Source organism: Doryrhamphus excisus, chromosome 5, assembly GCF_030265055.1.
Source record: "Doryrhamphus excisus isolate RoL2022-K1 chromosome 5, RoL_Dexc_1.0, whole genome shotgun sequence".
Taxonomy (NCBI): Eukaryota; Metazoa; Chordata; class Actinopteri; order Syngnathiformes; family Syngnathidae; genus Doryrhamphus; species Doryrhamphus excisus.
In genome coordinates this window covers 2,873,468-2,893,297 of record NC_080470.1, presented here as the reverse complement: position 1 = coordinate 2,893,297, position 19,830 = coordinate 2,873,468, and the positions used below count along the sequence as shown (strand labels likewise).

The 19,830-nt window shown below is 41.1% G+C and overlaps 1 protein-coding gene across 1 annotated transcript in view; it reads right to left on the bottom strand.

Moving 5' to 3' along the window:
• Positions 1–19,830, bottom strand: part of tprb (translocated promoter region b, nuclear basket protein) — a 50,278-nt gene that overhangs the window by 17,576 nt on the left and 12,872 nt on the right. Inside the window, exons 17-37 of the mRNA XM_058072893.1 lie at positions 18,459–18,607; positions 18,207–18,369; positions 17,997–18,131; positions 17,790–17,930; positions 17,442–17,610; positions 16,252–16,418; positions 14,669–14,821; positions 14,464–14,580; positions 14,164–14,367; positions 13,893–14,080; positions 12,275–12,422; positions 11,008–11,145; positions 10,721–10,852; positions 8,297–8,427; positions 8,015–8,225; positions 7,796–7,939; positions 3,809–3,965; positions 1,901–2,094; positions 1,732–1,805; positions 1,409–1,605; positions 27–317 (exon numbers count right to left, since the gene is read on the bottom strand). Coding sequence (XP_057928876.1) covers positions 27–317; positions 1,409–1,605; positions 1,732–1,805; positions 1,901–2,094; positions 3,809–3,965; positions 7,796–7,939; positions 8,015–8,225; positions 8,297–8,427; positions 10,721–10,852; positions 11,008–11,145; positions 12,275–12,422; positions 13,893–14,080; positions 14,164–14,367; positions 14,464–14,580; positions 14,669–14,821; positions 16,252–16,418; positions 17,442–17,610; positions 17,790–17,930; positions 17,997–18,131; positions 18,207–18,369; positions 18,459–18,607 — 3,403 coding nt within the window. The remainder of the gene's footprint in view (positions 1–26; positions 318–1,408; positions 1,606–1,731; positions 1,806–1,900; positions 2,095–3,808; positions 3,966–7,795; positions 7,940–8,014; positions 8,226–8,296; positions 8,428–10,720; positions 10,853–11,007; positions 11,146–12,274; positions 12,423–13,892; positions 14,081–14,163; positions 14,368–14,463; positions 14,581–14,668; positions 14,822–16,251; positions 16,419–17,441; positions 17,611–17,789; positions 17,931–17,996; positions 18,132–18,206; positions 18,370–18,458; positions 18,608–19,830) is intronic.

Here is a 19,830-nt window from a genome sequence, read left to right as displayed (position 1 = left end):
AGTTCTCTCCAAAAACTTTTCCTCACCAGTCCCAAATACAGCAGAGGTGGAAGACGTCGAAGGCCATTCCACCTGCGAGCTGGGTGTTGCCTCGATGACCACGGGTGGTGGCTCCTGATTGAGTGGCTCCGCGTGGGTGACGCTCTGCTGCTGTGTTGGCTGGACAAAAGCCGTGGCCTGCGTTTGGGTTTGTTGCACGGTTAACATGGGGCTCGCTAACGTGGTCTGGATGTTGGGGCTTGCCGAGCGCACGGAACCACTGGCACTCCCGTACACGGTCACATGCTCCACTGGTGGGCCCTCTGTAGTCTGCATGGCTGTAACGCAATTAGAAAAAAAAAAACACATTAATTTAATGAGGAGCTCAGCCAATCCGGGAGGGGCTCAGAGTAGAGTCGCTTCTCCTTCACGTCGAGAGGAGTCAGTTGAGGTGGCTCGGGCATCTAGTCCGGACGCCTCCCTGGTGAGGTGTTCCGTGCGTGCCCGGCCGGGAAAAGGCCGACCTAGGCAGACCTAGGACACGCTGGAGGGACTATGTCTCACAGCTGGCCCGGGAACGCCTTGGTGGAGCTCCCGGTGGAGCTGGAGGCGGCGGCCGGGGACCGGGAAGTGTGGGCTTCCCTACTGAGACTGCTGCCCCCGCGACCCAGACCCGGATAAGCGTAGGAAAATGGATGGTGGATGGATGGACAAAAAGGACCATATGCTAAAAGTGAAACTGATCACTAACCCATGCCAAAATACAGTAAACCTCGGATATATCGGAAATTTGCTCACAACGGACAGATAAAAAATAACCGATTTTTCCAATAAAAATTCATCTAATTTTTTATAACAAATTTCGCCTATTTCGGACAAAATCTCCAGTCCCGTTCCAATGCATTCCCATTAAATTTCCCTGGCATATATCGGATGGCCGCATCGTTATGCTAATCTTGTTGATGTCACTGGCTATTGTCTTTCTCCTGGCTCCAGATTTAGGACAAATATAAAAGTGAGTGACGTCAATAATACTAGCACAGCAGTGAATGAGATCTTAACCTCACTATTGGAAATAACGTAGGCCTGACGGGCGTAACAGGGCCTAGCTTAATTAACAATTTGTTATGCTCAGAGTCCAATAAAGTTAAATTCTCATTACCTTACGTCTCTTTTCATTGCCCAGTCCAGGTACATTGGAAACATAGTCAAGGAAGTGCCTTTTTATAACGGATAAAATCCCATTTACGCATATACCGGATATAAATCCGATATATGCGTAAAACGGACATTTTCCGGTATACGCATATAACGGATTTCGCTTATATCGGACAAAACCAGTGGGAACAATTGAATCCGATATATCCCTGGTTTACTGTACAACAACTCTGAACACCAGTTATCACTTCCTGTGTACGCGCTGACTTACCCTCCTGGGTCTCAACCTGTGTGGTGGGCATGACGGTGGCCGTGGGCGTTGGGGTGGGCACAGTGGCAGGGGTGATCATGGGCCTGATGCTTGCCCTTGGAGTGGGTTTATTCCCTGGGTTGACGGCTTGCTTGCTAGCCGAGGCTACTACAGGTGTTGGCTTTATGTTGGCAGTCGGAGGCTCGGAGGTGCTAGCACTGAAGAAAAAAAATAAAAATAAAAATGTGGCACACTGTCAACTCATGTATGTAAGATCACTGTCGAATTGGGAAATTAAAAAAAATTTGCTTTTTTTTTTCTCCCCCAGTATTTGCGCATCATACCTGCCCCTGTCTGTAACAGGCGTTGACTTGAGACTGATCTGTCTCTGTTCCGTGCTCCTCTGTTGCTCCTGAGTCTAGAACCATAATAATAAACAGTCATTCATTTGGATTTTTAACTGGCTTGGAGTTAAAAAAAAAAAAAAAAAAATTCTTTATGTGAAAGACTCACTTTGCTTGGACCCGCCTCAGCTGGTTCATCCCTTTGCTCTTGTCTCTCTTGCTGACCTCGTAGTTCTCGCAGTTCTCGCTCCTGTCGATTAAAGCGTCCCTCGTACTGGGACTTGATGGCGCTTACGCGCACCTCTAACTCCTCGCGTTGCTGTTTGAGCTCCTCGTTTTCCCTCTGCAGCTCGTCTTTGGTGTCTGGATATGACAAATGAGAGTTTGACGTTAATCCATCAGTGAAGTCTTATTGATCTAATTCAGGGGTGGGCAAACTTTTTGACTCGCGGGCCGCATTGATTTAACAAAATTGAGGGGGGCCCTTTTTTCAGGAGCACTTTGTCAACAGCAGATCACATTAAACAACCAAATTGATTAAAAAAGCTACTTAAACCATGAAAAGGTTGGCTCAAGCCATGATGCCAGGTTGTATGTTAAGTTTCAATGAAATGGAAAGAACGTATTAAACACTTAGCGGGCCGGATGTGGCCCCCGGGCCGTAGTTTGCCCACCCCTGATCTAATTGGTGTTTTAATTACTTTTATTTCTGGTATCTGATTTTTTTTTTTGGTCCCATCAAAAAAAAAAAAAAAATGTTCACAATTTTCATGGACAGAATTTCTAGACGCAGCCAAGGTGTTGAGGGGGTCCGGTTCGGGGGCCTTAGAATCTCATCTCTGCTATTCGCAGATAATGCGGTTCTTATGGCTTCTTCGGGCTGCGACCTTCAGCGTTTACTGGGACGGTTTTTGCATCTGAGTGTGAAGCGTCTGGGATGAGACTCAGTACCTCCAAATCAGAGGCCATGGTTCTCAGTCGGAAAAGGATGGAGTGCTCCCTCCAGGGGGTTGGGAATGAGGTCCTGCCCCCAGGTGGAGGAGTTTAAGTATCTCGGGGTCGACAGACGGATCGGTGCAGCCTCGGCAGTAATGCGGTCGCTGTACCGGACCGTCGTGGTAAAAATAGAGCTAAGCTCTCAATTTACCGGTTGATCTACGTTCCCACCCTCACCTATGGTCATGAGCTTTGGGTCATGACCGAAAAAACGAGATCCCGGATCCAGGCGGCTGAAATGAGTTTCCTCCGTAGGGTAGCTGGACTCACCCTAAGAGATAGGGTGGAGGAGCTCAGTCATCCGGGAGGGGCTCAGAGTAAAGCCGCTAGGCTCGGGCATCTAGTCCGGATGCCTCCCGGACGCCTCCCTGGTGAGGTGTTCCGGGCATGCCCAGCCGGGAAAAGGCAGACCTAGGACACGCTGGAGGGACTATGTCTCACAGCTGGCCTGGGAACGCCTTGGTGTCCTCCCGGTGGAGCTGGAGGAGGTGGCCGGGGACCGGGAAGACTGGGCTTCCCTACTTAAGACTGCTGCCCCCGCGACCCGGACCCGGATAAGCGGAGGAAAATTGGTGGATGGATTGGTCCCATCCATCCATATATGTGTGCGTATATGTGTGCTCATGTGTAATTGTCACTGAGAATGACAAAAGGAAGAGAGACTGCCTTCTACCACCCAACCCCGCCCCCCATGCAGCCAGGTCAAGCCCCCAACCGCCAGAGATCAACCGGCCCCCCGTGGGAGCGGGCCAAGCCAGGGCCGACTCTACTAAACCCGCTCCTGAAGCATCTCCCCATGAAGAGACCAGCAAGAGGGCATGGAGGATCAATCCCAACCGGCAACAGGGCGCCACCAGCAGGCCGGAGGAGAGCCACCCCCGAGACCGGGTTTCTGGTGTTTTGAGTTAGGTTGGATGCTCATTTTACATTACTTTGTGTTGCCGAGCAAGGTTTCAATAAGACAATAACGGATATAACAGTATGCTTTCCATCAATAGTTCCCGCACAAAAAATAAAAATTTAACAAAAAATACAATTCAAATAGAATAATTGTCACTAGAGGTCATGGATTCCATCTTACTTGTGAGCTGGCTGATCCTCTGCTTGGCAAAAACAATCGCCTTCTTAGTCTTCTCCTCCTTGTCGGCCATCTGCTTGGATTTGTCCTGCAGCTCCTGTCTCAGTCTGGATGACTCTTCCTGGGAATTGTGCACCTCAGTTTCACGCTCTGCAACCACCTGTAACAGGCCGAGAAGAAGTTTCTCCTGGGCACTGCATTAGGTACACTTCTACAATCTAACGAAATGAAGACTCAACAGAGATAGTACAGTAAACCTCGGATATATCGGAAATTCGCTCACAACGGACAGATAAGAAAGAACCGATTTTTCTGTAATGCATTTCCAATAAAAATTCATTGCATATATCGGATTTTTTATAACGGATTTCACCTATTTCGGACAAAATCTCCAGTCCCGTTCCAATGCATTTCCATGAAATTTCCCTCGCATATATCGGATGGCCGCATCGTGGCGCTCCGATTCGCCGAATCGTGACAGGCCGCTATACGACGTCATTTGCAGCGTTGCCTGCGCGTCCAGGTACATTGGAAACATAGTCAAGGAAGTGCCTTTTTATAACGGATAAAATCCGATTTACGCATATACCGGATATAAATCCGATATATGCGTAAAACGGACATTTTCCGGTATACGCATATAACAGATTTCGCTTATATCGGACAAAACCAGTGGGAACAATTGAATCCGATATATCCGAGGTTTACTGTAGTACTACATCGAAACGGTTGACACAGCTTTCAGTATCTTGAGATTCCCGGATATTTCGTTCACCTCAGGTAATTTAATACGGCTTCCTTTGTTGGTGCCTATCCACATGCTGGCCACCAGTCCATGGAATTGAACTCGGGTCTCCTAGCTGTGAAGCTTGTGTGCGAACCATCTGGCCGCTGTGCAGCCCTGGTTCAGTATATTTTTCATGAAAATAATAGTCATGCCAAAATGTTGTGTTGCTGCTGGATGTTCACAGTATCCGAGTGATACTGTCGTAGGGGTGCTGGAGCCTATCCCAACTGTCTTCGGGCGAGAGGCGGTGTACACCCTGGACTGGTGGCCAGCCAATCACAGGGCACATATAGACAAACAACCATTCACACTCAAATTATTCTTATTTATTCTAAATTATTTGTACAAATTACCGTTTACGCTGTACATTGTTCATATTTGATGTAATCTATTTATCAGTATCAAGGGTTTTTAAAATCCAACATTGCGGGCCTCCCTCTTGAGATTCCCGGATATTTCATTCACCTCAGGTAATTTAGTACGACTTCCTTTGTTTTGTGCCTATCCACATGCTCCAAGTCAGGTGTCGCAAAAGTACGGCCCGTTTAATCGCCCGTGGCATATTGCAGAAATACAATTTCAGTGTGCGGTCCTTGGTGGAAAATGTTTGGACACCCCTTGCTACAACTGCACGGTAAGTCATCGATGGGTCTTTGTTGCCATCTGGTGGGCTAACGGCTACAGCGTTAAATAGTGTTCATGCTAAGCATGATGCAGTGCATTGGTACACCACCGCAAACTTATTGTTAAATTAACGCATCTCTTACAGAGTCTTTACTTAGAATTGTCGTTGCAAATACATACTATTGATCCAGAACATATAATATTGACATACTTTGCAGTTACTCCTACTGTGTATTCTGTCATTAAGTATGTAGAAACTGCCATGTTCTGGATTATTAATAATTGACTGTAGAGTCGTTACGGTGTGTTCGTAGTTCACAAGTTTGGTTTGGTGATATATTGATCAGGTGTGAAGTGAACACTATATATAAATCAGTTACGTCGAAGGTACCCTTTTTGGTCCATGTGAAGTGTTACAAAACCCAACATTCATTCATTCATTTTCTACCGCTTTTTCCTCATGAGGGTCGCAAGGGTGCTGGAGCCTATCCCAGCTGTCTTCAGGCGAGAAGCGGGGTACACCCTGGACTGGTGGCCAGCCAATCACAGGGCACATATAGACAAACAACCATTCACACTCACATTCATACCTATGGACAATTTGGAGTCGCTAATTAACCTAACATGTTTTTTTGGAATGTGGGAGGAAACCGGAGTACCCGGAGAAAACCCACGTTTAATACATAGTTTTTATTGAGGTCTTTCTACATTAAAAAAATAATTAAATTTTCCAAATATTTCAACTTTCTTCAAATTTTCTTTTAGTAATATTAGGATTTTATTCACATAATATTAGAACTTTTCCCCAATCTAATTTTCAAAAAATGACAAATCTATTTCTTTCTAAACTTTATTTTTTTCATTTCAAGTTTATTCTCGTCAAATTTTTTCTCAATATTTTGACTTTATTCTTGCAAAATTACAAATGATTTTCCAGTTCTGTTAACTATTTCAACTTTTTTCTGGTAAGTTTCTATGCCGCTTATCCTCACTAGGATTGTGGGGGTATGCTGGAGCCTATCCCAGCTGACTTCAAGCGAAAGGCGGGGTTCACCCTGGACTGGTGGCCAGCCAATCACAGGGCACATATAGACAAACAACCATTCACACTCACATTCATACCTATGGACAATTTGGAGTCGCTAATTAACCTAGCATGTTTTTGGAATGTGGGAGGAAACCAGAGTACCCGGAGAAAACCCACGCTTAATACATAGTTTTTATTGAGGTCTTTCTACATTTAAATTTTTTTTTTTATTATTTTCCAAATATTTCAACTTTCTTCAAATTTTCTTTTAGTAATATTAGGATTTTATTCACATAATATTAGAACTTTTCCCCAATCTAATTTTCAAAAAAATTACAAATCTATTTCTTTCTAAACTTTATTTTTTTCATAATATTACAAGTTTATTCTCGTCAAATTGCCAATTTTTTTCTCAATATTTTGACTTTATTCTTGCAAAATTACAGCTGATTTTCCAGTTCTGTTAACTATTTCAACTTTCTTCTTGTAAGTTTCTATGCCGCTTATCCTCACTAGGGTTGTGGGGGTATACTGGAGCCTATCCCAGCTGACTTCAGGCGAAAGGCGGGGTACACCCTTCATCACACACTTTGTCAGTCTCTCTCTTTTTTTTGTTGGACAATTTGGATTCGCCAATTAACCTGGCATGTTTTTGGAATGTGGGAGGAAACCGGAGTACCCGGAGAAAACCCACGCATGCACGGGGAGAACATGCAAACTCCACACAGAGATGGCCGAGGGTGGAATTGAACCCTGGTTTGAAAATGATAATACATGCTTTTTTTCCAAAGAGCACTGAACAGTGTTGTAATATGGCTAGCTAAACAGTAGTCTTCCAGAAAACTCAATCTCTTGGGAGCTAAAACCACTAAAGTCGTCTTCTTTAGTGTCAGAATTCCTTCATCACACACTTTGTCAGTCTCTCTATCTTTTTTTGTTGGACAATTTGGATTCGCCAATTAACCTAGCATGTTTTTGGAATGTGGGAGGAAACCGAAGTACCCGGAGAAAACCCACACATGCACGGGGAGAACATGCAAACTCCACACAGAGATGGCCGAGGGTGGAATTGAACCCTGGTTTGAAAATGATAATAATACATGCTTTTTTTCCAAAGAGCACTGAACAGTGTGTGTAATATGGCTAGCTAAACAGTAGTCTTCCAGAAAACTCTAAACCACTAAAGTCGTCCTCTTTAGTGTCAGAATTGAACAGCCTCATAATTCCTTCATCACACACTTTGTCAGTCTCTCTCTTTTTTGTTGGACAATTTGGATTCACCAATTAACCTAGCATGTTTTTGGAATGTGGGAGAAAACCCACGCATGCACGGGGAGAACATGCAAACTCCAACCAGAGATGTCCGAGGGTGGAATTGAACCCTGGTCCCCTAGCTAACCACTCGTCCGCCGTGCCAAACCCAACATTTGAATGAAATCCAAACAAAACAGTGATCATCTACAACAGAAGTGAGTGGAATAATGAATAATAAGTATCTGCCCCAGAAGGTTACAATCATTAAAAGTGAGGAAGAACATATTGGTTGGCTGACCCTGTTGATGTTCTCCAGCTGTCCCTCCAGGTCTTTAATCCTGGTCTCAGCCTGGCTCAGGGAGTCTCGAAGGCTCTGCAGTTCCTGAACAGAGGCTTGACGAGTCTCCTCGTCTTTGGATGGGCCTGCAGCTTCAGCTACCACCTAGACACAACACAACAAGGTTCAATTGCGGTCAAACTTAAAAAGGGGCGGTAGTGCTAGCTTCGGAGCTCTCACCTTGCTGTGTTGTACTTTGAGCTCATCGTATTGAGTCTTGTAGCGGCGTCCGATCTTCTTGACTTGGGTAATGGTCTTCACCTTCTCCTGGATTTCCAGAGTCTTTGTGGCTACATCCTCTTTGAGGACATTTCTCTCTTCAGTTATCTTACTCAAATTGTCAAGCAAGTTTTGTATTTGGCTTTGCTGGGATGCTGTGAGATTGCCGGTTCTAAACAGATGTTAAGACGTCAGAAGAAACGGTGATCTGCTATGGACTGGCAACTGTATGATTTTACTCACCTGGTAACTTCTGCTTTGATCCTGCTGTTCTCTTCAGTGAGCTGCTGAATACGTTTAAGGTGTACTTCCTTCTCCGAGTGTAGACGCTTGTACTCCTCTGGATCGGAATCTTTCTGCTGGCTAACCAAGTACTGAAAAGAGAGGAAACAATGCCGGTCAGCGCAGAAATCATAGTTAATAGTCAAACAACATACTGAAAACCAACGGATTGCTTGATTCCAAGTCAGCGAAATCATTGGTTTCCAAGTACAACAAGTCAAGGTTCGAATTCCACAGATCCACTATCACGTTTTTTTCAAAATATATTAATGAATTATCGCTTTTCAGTGGTTCAATAGGGCTCATTAGTTAAACAACAAGCAACTTTTACATTTTTTTGCCCGAATTTTGAAGCAAAAAAAACTGCTAAATGAACTAAAATATAAATATAAGGCATTTGGAAAACGTATTTAAAGACACATTTATACGCGGTATTGGACAATGGTCACAAGGTTACAATAATGAGACGATAGCCACGGCAGGTAGTACTGGGGGAAAAACAGACGTACAAATGCTAACATGTTTTGGTCTATATTATGTTCATTTTATTGGGTAATACGAGCGTAAAGGCATTGTAGGAGCATTATTTCAATGTCTAGGTTATAATAATGCGAAGAAACATATTTAGACGGTCATAAACTTCTTTGCTCCAAGTACAAAAATACAAAAATCCCTTTTATGAATTAGGAATCCTACTTCCTAATTCACTTATCACAACCAGGTCTGGATTCACTTAACCACAATGAATGTTTGTGTTTATATTTATAAATATATACATAAATATTTATATTATTATAAATACATATAAATATAATGAATAAATACATTATAAATATTTATATTTTTATAAATATAAATATTTATATTTGAATATAAATATAAATAAATATATATTTATATTTTATTATACTTTTTTATACTACTTTTTTTATTATATCACAATCAGGTCTGGATTCACTTAACCACAATGAATGTTTGTGTTTATATTTATAAATATAAATATTTATATTATAAATAAATATAATAAATAAATATATATTAAATATATATTATAAATAAATAAATATTCTAAATATTTATATTTTTATTAATAAATATAAATATTTTTATTTGAATATAAACATAAATATTATGTAAACAATATTACAATATATATACAATATTCTAAATATATATATATATATATATTTATAGAATAAATATATTATTATAAATAAATATAATAAATAAATATTAAATATAGATTATAAATAAATAATATAAATATTTTTATAAATAAATATAAATATTAATATTTGAATATAAATATAAATAAATATATATTTATATTTAATACAGGCAAAATAATAAAGTAGCTAGTAGCAAAGTACGAAAATATCCCTTTTTAATGAATAAGGAATCCTACTTCCAGAATTCACTTATCACAACCAGGTCTGGATGCACTTAACCACAATGAATGTTTGTGTTTATATTTATAAATATAAATATATATATATATATATATATATATATATATATATATATATATATATATATATATAAATATATATATATATATATATAAATATATATATATATATATAAATATATATATATATATATATAAATATATATATATATATATATATATATATATATATATATATATATATATATATATATATATATATATATATATATATATATATATATATATATATATATATATATATATATATATAGTATAAATATTTATATTATTATAAATAAATATAAATAAATATAATTAATAAATATTAAATATAGATTATAAATAAATAAATATTATAAATATTTATATTTTATTTTATAAATAAATATAAATATTAATATTTGAATATAAATATATATTTATATTTAATATAGGCAAAATAACCAAGTAGCTAGTAGCAAAGTACGAAAATATCCCTTTTTAATGAATTAGGAATCCTACTTCCTAATTCACTTATCACAATCAGGTCTGGATTCACTTAACCACAATGAATGTTTGTGTTTATATTTATAAATATAAATAAATATAAATAAATATAAATAAATATTTATATTATTATAATTAAATATAAATATAATAAATAAATATAATAAATAAATATATATTATAAATAAATAAATACTTTTATTTTTATAAATAAATATAAATATTTATATTTGAATATAAATATTAATAAATATATATTTATATTTAATATAGGCAAAATAATAAAGTAGCTAGTAGCAAAGTACGAAAATATCCCTTTTTAAATGAATAAGGAATCCTACTTCCAGAATTCACTTAACCACAATGAATGAGGGTATAACTTTACTAAATGCAGAAATCTTCGTTCAATTTTTTAGGGGTGTACCGATACATACGCCGTGTACACTGACCTGTGCCCGAGCCTTCCAGCGCTTGATCTCCTCCTCCAGTATTTTCTTCTCCATTTGCAGAACGCCACTCTTCTCACTCAGTTCGACGTTTGCCTGCTGCTGTGGTAAAACGTCTGACTCCAACTTTTGGACCTGTGAGATAAATGACATGATTTAACCTACTTAAACGTGGATGATGGCAACGCTAAAATACCAGATCCACCACAAGATTTATTAAGTCAGTGTATATTGTCAACTGAATTATAGAAATATTGTTGGTTAATGCAGACAAAAAAATAATAATATACCTTTGCTTGGATTTGCTGCATTTCCTGCTCCAGTTTTTCCTTCTCTTCTCGAAGCATCTTGTTTGTCTCCATTAGGATGCTCATAGTTTCTGTCTTTTTCATAAGCTCATCATGCTGGGCCAAGGTCTTTGCCGTCACCTGATGCGGAAGAGATTAGGACCAAACTATATCGGTAAAATTTATCTCAGCTACCCAGATTTTGTGGTTGAAATGGAATGGAATGGCCTTTATTGTCATTATACAAGATGTACAACGAGATTGGAGAGCTTCTCCTTTCAGTGCAGTAGTCAAGTTTTAAAATAAGTATATAAAAGTAGAGTTAAAAAAGACAATTTAACAAGATATGTACAAGATATATACAAGATATCAAAAATATACACATAGTATTGCTAAATTAAACAAGTATATGTGCATATCATAAAATATTTATTGGACACACTGTCTCATGCCATTGTATAAGAAATGGGGTCAAAACATGGACGACTACAGATCAATAAATCCAAGGAATTAAAACAAAAAAAAAAAGTCTTCCTACAGCAATTTTTAACTATTGTTAAAAACTGCTGCAAATCACTTACTACAGTAAACCTCGGATATATCGGACTCGGATATATCGGAAATTCGCTCACAACGAACAGATAAAAAGAAGCGATTTTTCTGTAATGCATTTCCAATAAAAATTCATTGCATATATCGGATTTTTTTATAACGGATTTCGCCTATTTCGGACAAAATCTCCAGTCCCGTTCCAATGCATTTCCATGAAATTTCCCTGGCATATATCGGATGGCCGCATCGTTATGCTAATCTTGTTGATGTCACTGGCTATTGTCTTTCTCCTGGCTCCAGATTTAGGACAAATATAAAAGTGAGTGACGTCAATAATACTAGCACAGCAGTGAATGAGATCTTAACCTCACTATTGGAAATAACGTAGGCCTGACGGGCGTAACAGGGCCTAGCTTAATTAACAATTTGTTATGCTCAGAGTCCAATAAAGTTCAATTCTCATTACCTTACGTCTCTTTTCATTGCCCAGTCCAGGTACATTGGAAACATAGTCAAGGAAGTGCCTTTTTATAACGGATAAAATCCGATTTACGCATATACCGGATATAAATCCGATATATGTGTAAAACGGACATTTTCCGGTATACGCATATAACGGATTTCGCTTATATCGGACAAAACCAGTGGGAACAATTGAATCCGATATATCCGAGGTTTACTGTAGTAACTGTAGTAACCCAGGAGAATACAAACGTACCTGCATCTTCTCTCGAGCAGCACTCAAGGTGTCCTGCAGCTCTTTGAGCTCTTGCTCCAGGTGCTCAACCCTGACGCGGTAGCGCAGACTCTCCCCTTGAGCAAACTCATAACGAGACTCTGCAATCTCCTTTTCACGCCGCACAAACCTGTGACACAGGTTATGATTTCATTCATTCATTTTCTACCGCTTATCCTGAGGGGGGGAGAACATGCAAACTCCACACAGAGATGGCAGAGGATGGAATTGAACTCGGGTCTCCTAGCTGTGAAGCCTGTGTGCTAACCAACTGGCCGCTGTGCAGCCCTGGTTCAGTATATTTTTCATCAAAATAGTAGTCATGCCAAAATGTTGTGTTGCTGCTGGATGTTCACAGTATCTGAGTGATACTGTCATAGGGGTGCTGGAGCCTATCCCAACTGTCTTCGGGCGAGAGGCGGTGTACACCCTGGACTGGTGGCCAGCCAATCACAGGGCACATATAGACAAACAACCATTCACACTCACATTCATACCTATGGACAATTCGGAGTCGCCAATTAACCTAGCATGTTTAATTGGCCTTAAATAACCTAGCAATTTGGAGTCCTTTCATTTTTATGCATTTAGAATTTTAGAGTTTTATGCAAGTAAAACAAATTGTAAAACTATAAAAGATGGGCGACATGGCTGACTTCTGCTTACGGTGGCCATTTTGTTAGCAAGTTATGCTAACAAGAACATTCATTCATTTTCTACCGCTTTTTCCTCACGAGGGTCGTTGGGGTGTGCTGGAGCCTATCCCAGCTGTCTTCGGGCAAGAGGCGGTGTACACCCTGGACTGGTGGCCAGCCAATCACAGGGCACATATAGACAAACAACCATTCACACTCACATTCATGCCTATGGACAATTTGGAGTCCTTTCATTTTTAGGCATTTAGAATTTTAGAGTTTTATGTAAGTAAAACAAATTGTCAACCGTAGATGACATCTCGATGTGCGACACGGCTGACTTCTGCTTCCGGTGGCCATTTTGTTAGCAAGTTATGCTAACAAGAATTTGGAATCCTTTCATTTTTATGCATTTAGAATTTTAGAGTTTTATGCAAGTAAAACAAATTGTCAACCGTAGATGACATCTAGATGGGCGACACAGCTGACTTCTGCTTACGGTGGCCATTTTGTTAGCAAGTTATGCTAACAAGAACATTCATTCATTTTCTACCGCTTTTTCCTCACAAGGATCGTGGGGGGTGCTGGAGCCTATCCCAGCTGTCTTCGGGCAAGAGGCGGGGTACACCCTGGACTGGTGGCCAGCCAATCACAGGGCACATATAGACAAACAACCATTCACACTCACATTCATACCTATGGACAATTTGGAGTCGCTAATTAACCTAGCATGTTTTTGGAATGTGGGAGGAAACCGGAGTACCAGGAGAAAACCCGGGAGAACATGCAAACTCCACAGAGATGGCCAAGGGTGGAATTGAACCCTGGTCTCCTAGCTGTGAGGTCTGCGCGCTAACCACTCGACCACCGTGCAGCCCGGATTATGATTTATTGTTTAAATTTGATTTTCCTCTTTAAAACGGGTGAGGAGGACTTAATATTCAATTTCTGTGTATGTGTACTACCTTAGAATCTCTAGGACTTGGTCTTCAGACTTGCCCTCTTCAGAGAGAGAGATGTTCAGCGGACTGTCGCTTGCAGCACGCTGCAAATTCTCAGCCATTTTGCCGCTCATTGTCTGGATTTGCTCATGCAGGAGTGCGTTCTGCCTCTGCAACTCTTCATAGCGTTTCTCTATCTTGGACATCTCCTCCTGGGAGGACATGAAACAGAACGAAATCTAAACCGCATCCACATTTCATGACGTGTATCGAAATCTTCTGCGGGCCAACATACCTTGAGGATCTTTTCCTGCTCCCCCCAGGAGATTCTAGCCTCCATTAGCTCAGCATTGACTCTCTGGGATCTTTCCTCCAGTTGATGCCGGAGCTCAGCGGCCTGCAGGGCCTGAGTCTTGGCATCCTGGAGAGCCTTCACATCTGCTGCGTGCAGCATCATCTCCTGCTCATACTTATCTTGTGCTTCGGCTGCCAGTTTAGCCTTACAAATGGGAGAGACCATATTATATGTAACTTGAGTTCAAGCTATTATTAAGAACAATCTCAAGGGTAATACATTTTATGGCGGCCATTTTACCTGCTCCTGGCTGTCTTGTAAAGACTGTTGCTGCTGGGCTTCGGCAGCTGATAAACGCTGCAGCGCCGTCTGAAGTTCTGTTTGGGCGCTGCTAATATTCCTTCTAAGACCATCCATCTAAGGAGAAAAATATGGAATTGTTTTTAAAGAAATCTATAGCAATATTTACAATGAAAGTGTGAAATATTATATAGTATATAATTACCTGCTCATTCAAAGAGGCAATGGCCTTCGTATGTTCCTCTGCAATATTCAGTTTCTCCTTCTCTGCTTCCAGAAGCTTCTCCTCAAGTCTGCGGTTGTGCTCCTCAGCTTCCTTCATACAAATTTCAATGGAGGCACGGGCCTGCTCAGTAACCTGCATATGGAATATTTGGAATATGGTCAAAAAAGTTTTATTAGATGTTTTCACAAACAGGCGGCACGGCGGTCTAGTGGTTAGCGCGCAGACCTCACAGCTAGGAGACCAGGGTTCAATTCCACCCTCGGCCATCTCTGTGTGGAGTTTGCATGTTCTCCCCCGTGCATGCGTGGGTTTTTTCTCCGGGTACTCCGGTTTCCTCCCACATTCCAAAAACATGCTAGGTTAATTAGCGACTCCAAATTGTCCATAGGTATGAATGTGAGTGTGAATGGTTGTTGGTCTATATGTGCCCTGTGATTGGCTGGCCACCAGTCCAGGGTGTACCCCGCCTCCCGCCCAAAGACAGCTGGGATAGGCTCCAGCACCCCCACGACAGTATCACTCGGATACTGTGAACATCCAGCAGCAACACAACATTTTGGCATGACTACTATTTTGATGAAAAATATATTGAACCAGGGCTGCACAGCGGTCGAGTGGTTAGTTTGCAGACCTCACAGCTAGGAGACCAGGGTTCAATTCCACCCTCGGCCATCTCTGTGTGGAGTTTGCATGTTCTCCCCGTGCATGCGTGGGTTTTCTCCGGGTACTCCGGTTTCCTCCCACATTCCAAAAACATGCTAGGTTAATTAGCGACTCCAAATTGTCCATAGGTATGAATGTGAGTGTGAATGGTTGTTTGTCTATATGTGCCCTGTGATTGGCTGGCGACCAGTCCAAGGTGTACCCCGCCTCTCGCCCAAAGACAGCTGGGATAGGCTCCAGCACCCCCCGCGACCCTCGTGAGGAAAAAGCGGTAGAAAATGAATGAATGATTTCACAAAATACCATGCTTTGTATGTTGGAAAAGAAAACGTTTGTTCCATTTTGTTCCAATATGACAACGCATTCACTTCAAAATTCTTCTCATCACCTACAAAAGCCCTCCATGATCTGACCCCCCCCCATATCTCACAGACCTGCTCCATCCACACACAATCCCCCGTGTCCCCTTCGCTTCCTCAGACTCCAACCTCCTGGCACTCCCCTGTAAGACCAAGCTCCGAACCTGGGGTGACAGAGCCTTCTCCATCGCTGCCCCCCACACACACCCTCTGGAACTCTTTGCCCCATTCACTCCGTGCTTGCCCTGACCTTCCCAACTTCAAAAAACAACTAAAAACCCACCTCTTTAAATCTGTTTTTAATGTCTAACCTTTTATATCTGACTGTTTTTACTCATGTTTTAACTGTGTATTAACCAATGAATGTTGTATTTTTGTGTGTCTTCTATTCTGTTTACTTGCTTTATTCAACTTCATTCTATTTTTTTGAAAAGTATTTTGAAAAGCGCTATACAAATAAAATGTATTATTATAATTTATTATAACTCCAGCTGTAAACGGTACACGTCCGGTGTGTATCAATTTCATTCGGTACGTCACCTGTTTCTCTTTCTCCAGGGATTCCTCCAGACTCTGAGCCATGGCTCGGTACTGCTCCATGCTGGAGGTGGTGGCCCTCAGGCTCTCTGCCAGCTCCTGTGCCCGTGCTTCAGTCTGTAGCATGCGACTCTGAAGGTCGTCGCGGTCTTGACTTGAAGCTTGTAAGCCTAAAAGTAGGAAGTCATTGTTTTTATTCCTTCATTCATTTTCTACAGCGTATCCTCACAAGGGTCACAGGCGGTGCTGGAGCCCGGCCGCTGTGCAGCCCTGGGTTCGGTATATTTTTCATCAAAATAGTAGTCATGCCAAAATGTTGTGTTGCTGCTGGATGTTCACAGTATCTGTGAGATACTGTCGTAGGGGTGCTGGAGCCTATCCCGGCTGTCTTCATGCGAGAGAAGGGGCACACCCTGGACTGGTGGCCAGCCAATCGCAGGGCACATATAGACAAACAACCATTCACACTCACATTCATACCTATGGACAATTTGGAGTCGCCAATTAACCTAGCATGTTTTTGGAATGTGGGAGGAAACCGGAGTACCCGGAGAAAACCCACGCATGCACAGGGAGAACATGCAAACTCCACACAGAGATGGCCGAGGGTGGGGAAAGACAAAATAAGAAACCAAAAAGTTACCACTTCCACACAAAATAGGAGGAGAACTCATTCATTCATTCATTCATTTTCTACTGCTTATCCTCACGAGGGTCGCGGGGGTGCTGGAGCCTATCCCAGCTGTCTTCGGGCGAGAGGCTGGGTACACCCTGGACTGGTGGCCAGCCAATCACAGGGCACATATAGACAAACAACCATTCACACTCACATTCATACCCATGGACAATTTGGAGTCGCCAGTTAACCTAGCATGTTTTTGGAATGTGGGAGGAAACCGGAGTACCCGGAGAAAAACCCACGCATGCACGGGGAGAACATGCAAACTCCACACAGAGATGGCTGAGGGTGGAATTGAACCCTGGTCTCCTAGCTGTGAGGTCTGCGCGCTAACCACTCAACCGCCGTGCAGCCCTCATTGTTTTTAAAACAATGTAAATCTCATGTGTTGGGGGTCATATACTTCATATACTTCTACAACAAATCATTGCTAAATTATGACTTTGGTGGAAATTACAATGGTAATAGTCGCCTTAATGCAAGATAAATATGATATATGCGTCTTTGCACCAACCTCTGGTTATAGGCGTGGTGGGGGAGCCCAGGATATGACGTGGTTCGCTGCTACCTTGCTGCCCTCTGAGAGAGTTGAGCTCTACCTCCGCGGCATTCAGCATCTCTTTAGTCCGCTGGTGTAGCGCCGTCTGGGTCTCCATTTGTCGCTTTGCTTCCAGTACCTGAATCTTAGCAGATGAAGGAGAATGAGGATTATGAATGTGTATTTGTGTCCCCGGGTCGGTGCAGTGTTTACTAGTTGTGAGGAAATTACAAAAAAAAATACATGAAAATAACAAAAAAAAGGTATATATATAAAATATATAATATAATATAGAGACATTAAAATATCAAAACAATTGCCTACTTCCTGGTTCCTGCTCAGCAAATGCCGCTGTTCCACCTCGTGTTCCAACCTCTTCTGCAGCTGGGAGATCTCTCGTTCCTGCTTCTCGATGTGACTGTTGAGACGCTGACGTGTGTCGGTATCCGAACGCTCAAGTGTGGCCTGAAAAAAAAACACATTCATTAATATCGGAAAAAAACTGTTGTGAGTGAGATCATTCTGATTTACCTGAATAGCCTGAAGGTTGGTCAGCACCATCTTCTGGCTTTGCTGCTGGCTCAGGATTTTCTCCTTCTCGTCGTTCAACTTTGACTCAATCAGCTTCAGCATGTCTCGTTCTTTACGGAGACCTTCAGCAAGACCCTTAAAAGGGGAAGAGAAGCTACTGTTAAAAGGCGAGATTTCACAAAAGGATACAAATTAGTTTCAAATAAATACCTCCGCCATTGAAAGCCTTTCCCGAGCAGCTCTTAGATCCTCAGTTAACGTATGGATGCTTTTCTCGTGGTTCTGCGTGGCGGTGGCCATCTTTTGCTCTTTCTCTCGGAGTGAAGCAATCTCTTTCCTGTATCCCTCGACATTAACCTGTAGCATCTCATACCTGAAATCAGTTCAAAGATGTCAGAAACGGCATCCGCAGAAGCAAGTTCTTAAATGCAAAGTGTCCTTGCTGTGAGTGTTCGGACGCACCTCTTGGACGCAAACTCCAGCTGCGTCGCCGTCTTGGCATTCTGGGAGCGCAGGTCTGACAGCTGCTCCAGGAGTTTGTCATTCTGCTTGGTCAATGCCCTGTCACTCTCTTCTCGCTCCTTCTTGTAGGAAGAAAACACCTCCTGCAACTGCGAGTGGGAAAAATACACACACGTTCACATCACAACTAAGTAAAACTAATGTGATCTGTGCATCCAACAACACTGCAGCTTGGATTTGACCTAATGGTAATGGTTTTATTTCATTTGAACATGCATCAGATTGCAATTGAATGCATCACATAATCAGTTCACAGTTCCACATGTCCAAAAGGAGTAGGAAGAAGCAAAGCTTATTAAATCCTACCCCTCCATCTGGTACTTTTACAATCAGTAACTGTAACATTTGTTCACTTCCTGCTTTCCTAATATAGTTTCAGTTTTTGTTTTGTTTTCATTTTTTTATTTTTGTCAAATCAGTTCCCAGTTCCACATGTCCAAAAGGAGTAGGAAGAAGCAAAGCTTATTAAATCCTACCCCTCCATCTGGTACTTTTACAATCAGTAACTGTTACATTTGTTCACTTCCTGCTTTCATAATATAGTTTAAGTTTTATTTTTTTTTATTTTTGTCAAATCAGTTCCCAGTTCCACATGTCCAAAAGGAGTAGGAAGAAGCAAAGCTTATTAAATCCTACCCCTCCATCTGATACTTTTACAATCAGTAACTGTTACATTTGTTCACTTCCTGCTTTCCTAATATAGTTTTTTTTTTTATTTTTATTTTTTTCCATTTTTTTTTGTCAAATCAGTTCCCAGTTCCACATGTCCAAAAGGAGTAGAAGAAGCAAAGCTTATTAAATCCTACCCCTCCATCTGGTACTTTTACAATCAGTAACTGTTACATTTGTTCACTTCCTGCTTTCCTAATATAGTTGTTTTTTTTTCCATTTTTTTTATTTTTGTCAAATTAGTTCCCAGTTCCACATGTCCAAAAGGAGTAGGAAGAAGCACAGCTTATTAAATCCCACCCCTCCATCTGGTACTTTTACAATCAGTAACTGTTACATTTGTTCACTTCCTGCTTTCCTAATATAGTTTTAATTTTTTTATTTAGTTTTTTTTTCTCATTTTTTTTATTTTTGTCAAATCAGTTCCCAGTTCCACATGTCCAAAAGGAGTGGGAAGAAGCACAGCTTATTAAATCCTACCCCTCCATCTGGTACTTTTACAATCAGTAACTGTTACATTTGTTCACTTCCTGCTTTCCTAATATAGTTTATTTTTTATTATTATTTTTTTTTTCTCATTTTTTTATTTTTGTCAAATCAGTTCCCAGTTCCACATGTCCAAAAGGAGTAGGAAGAAGCAAAG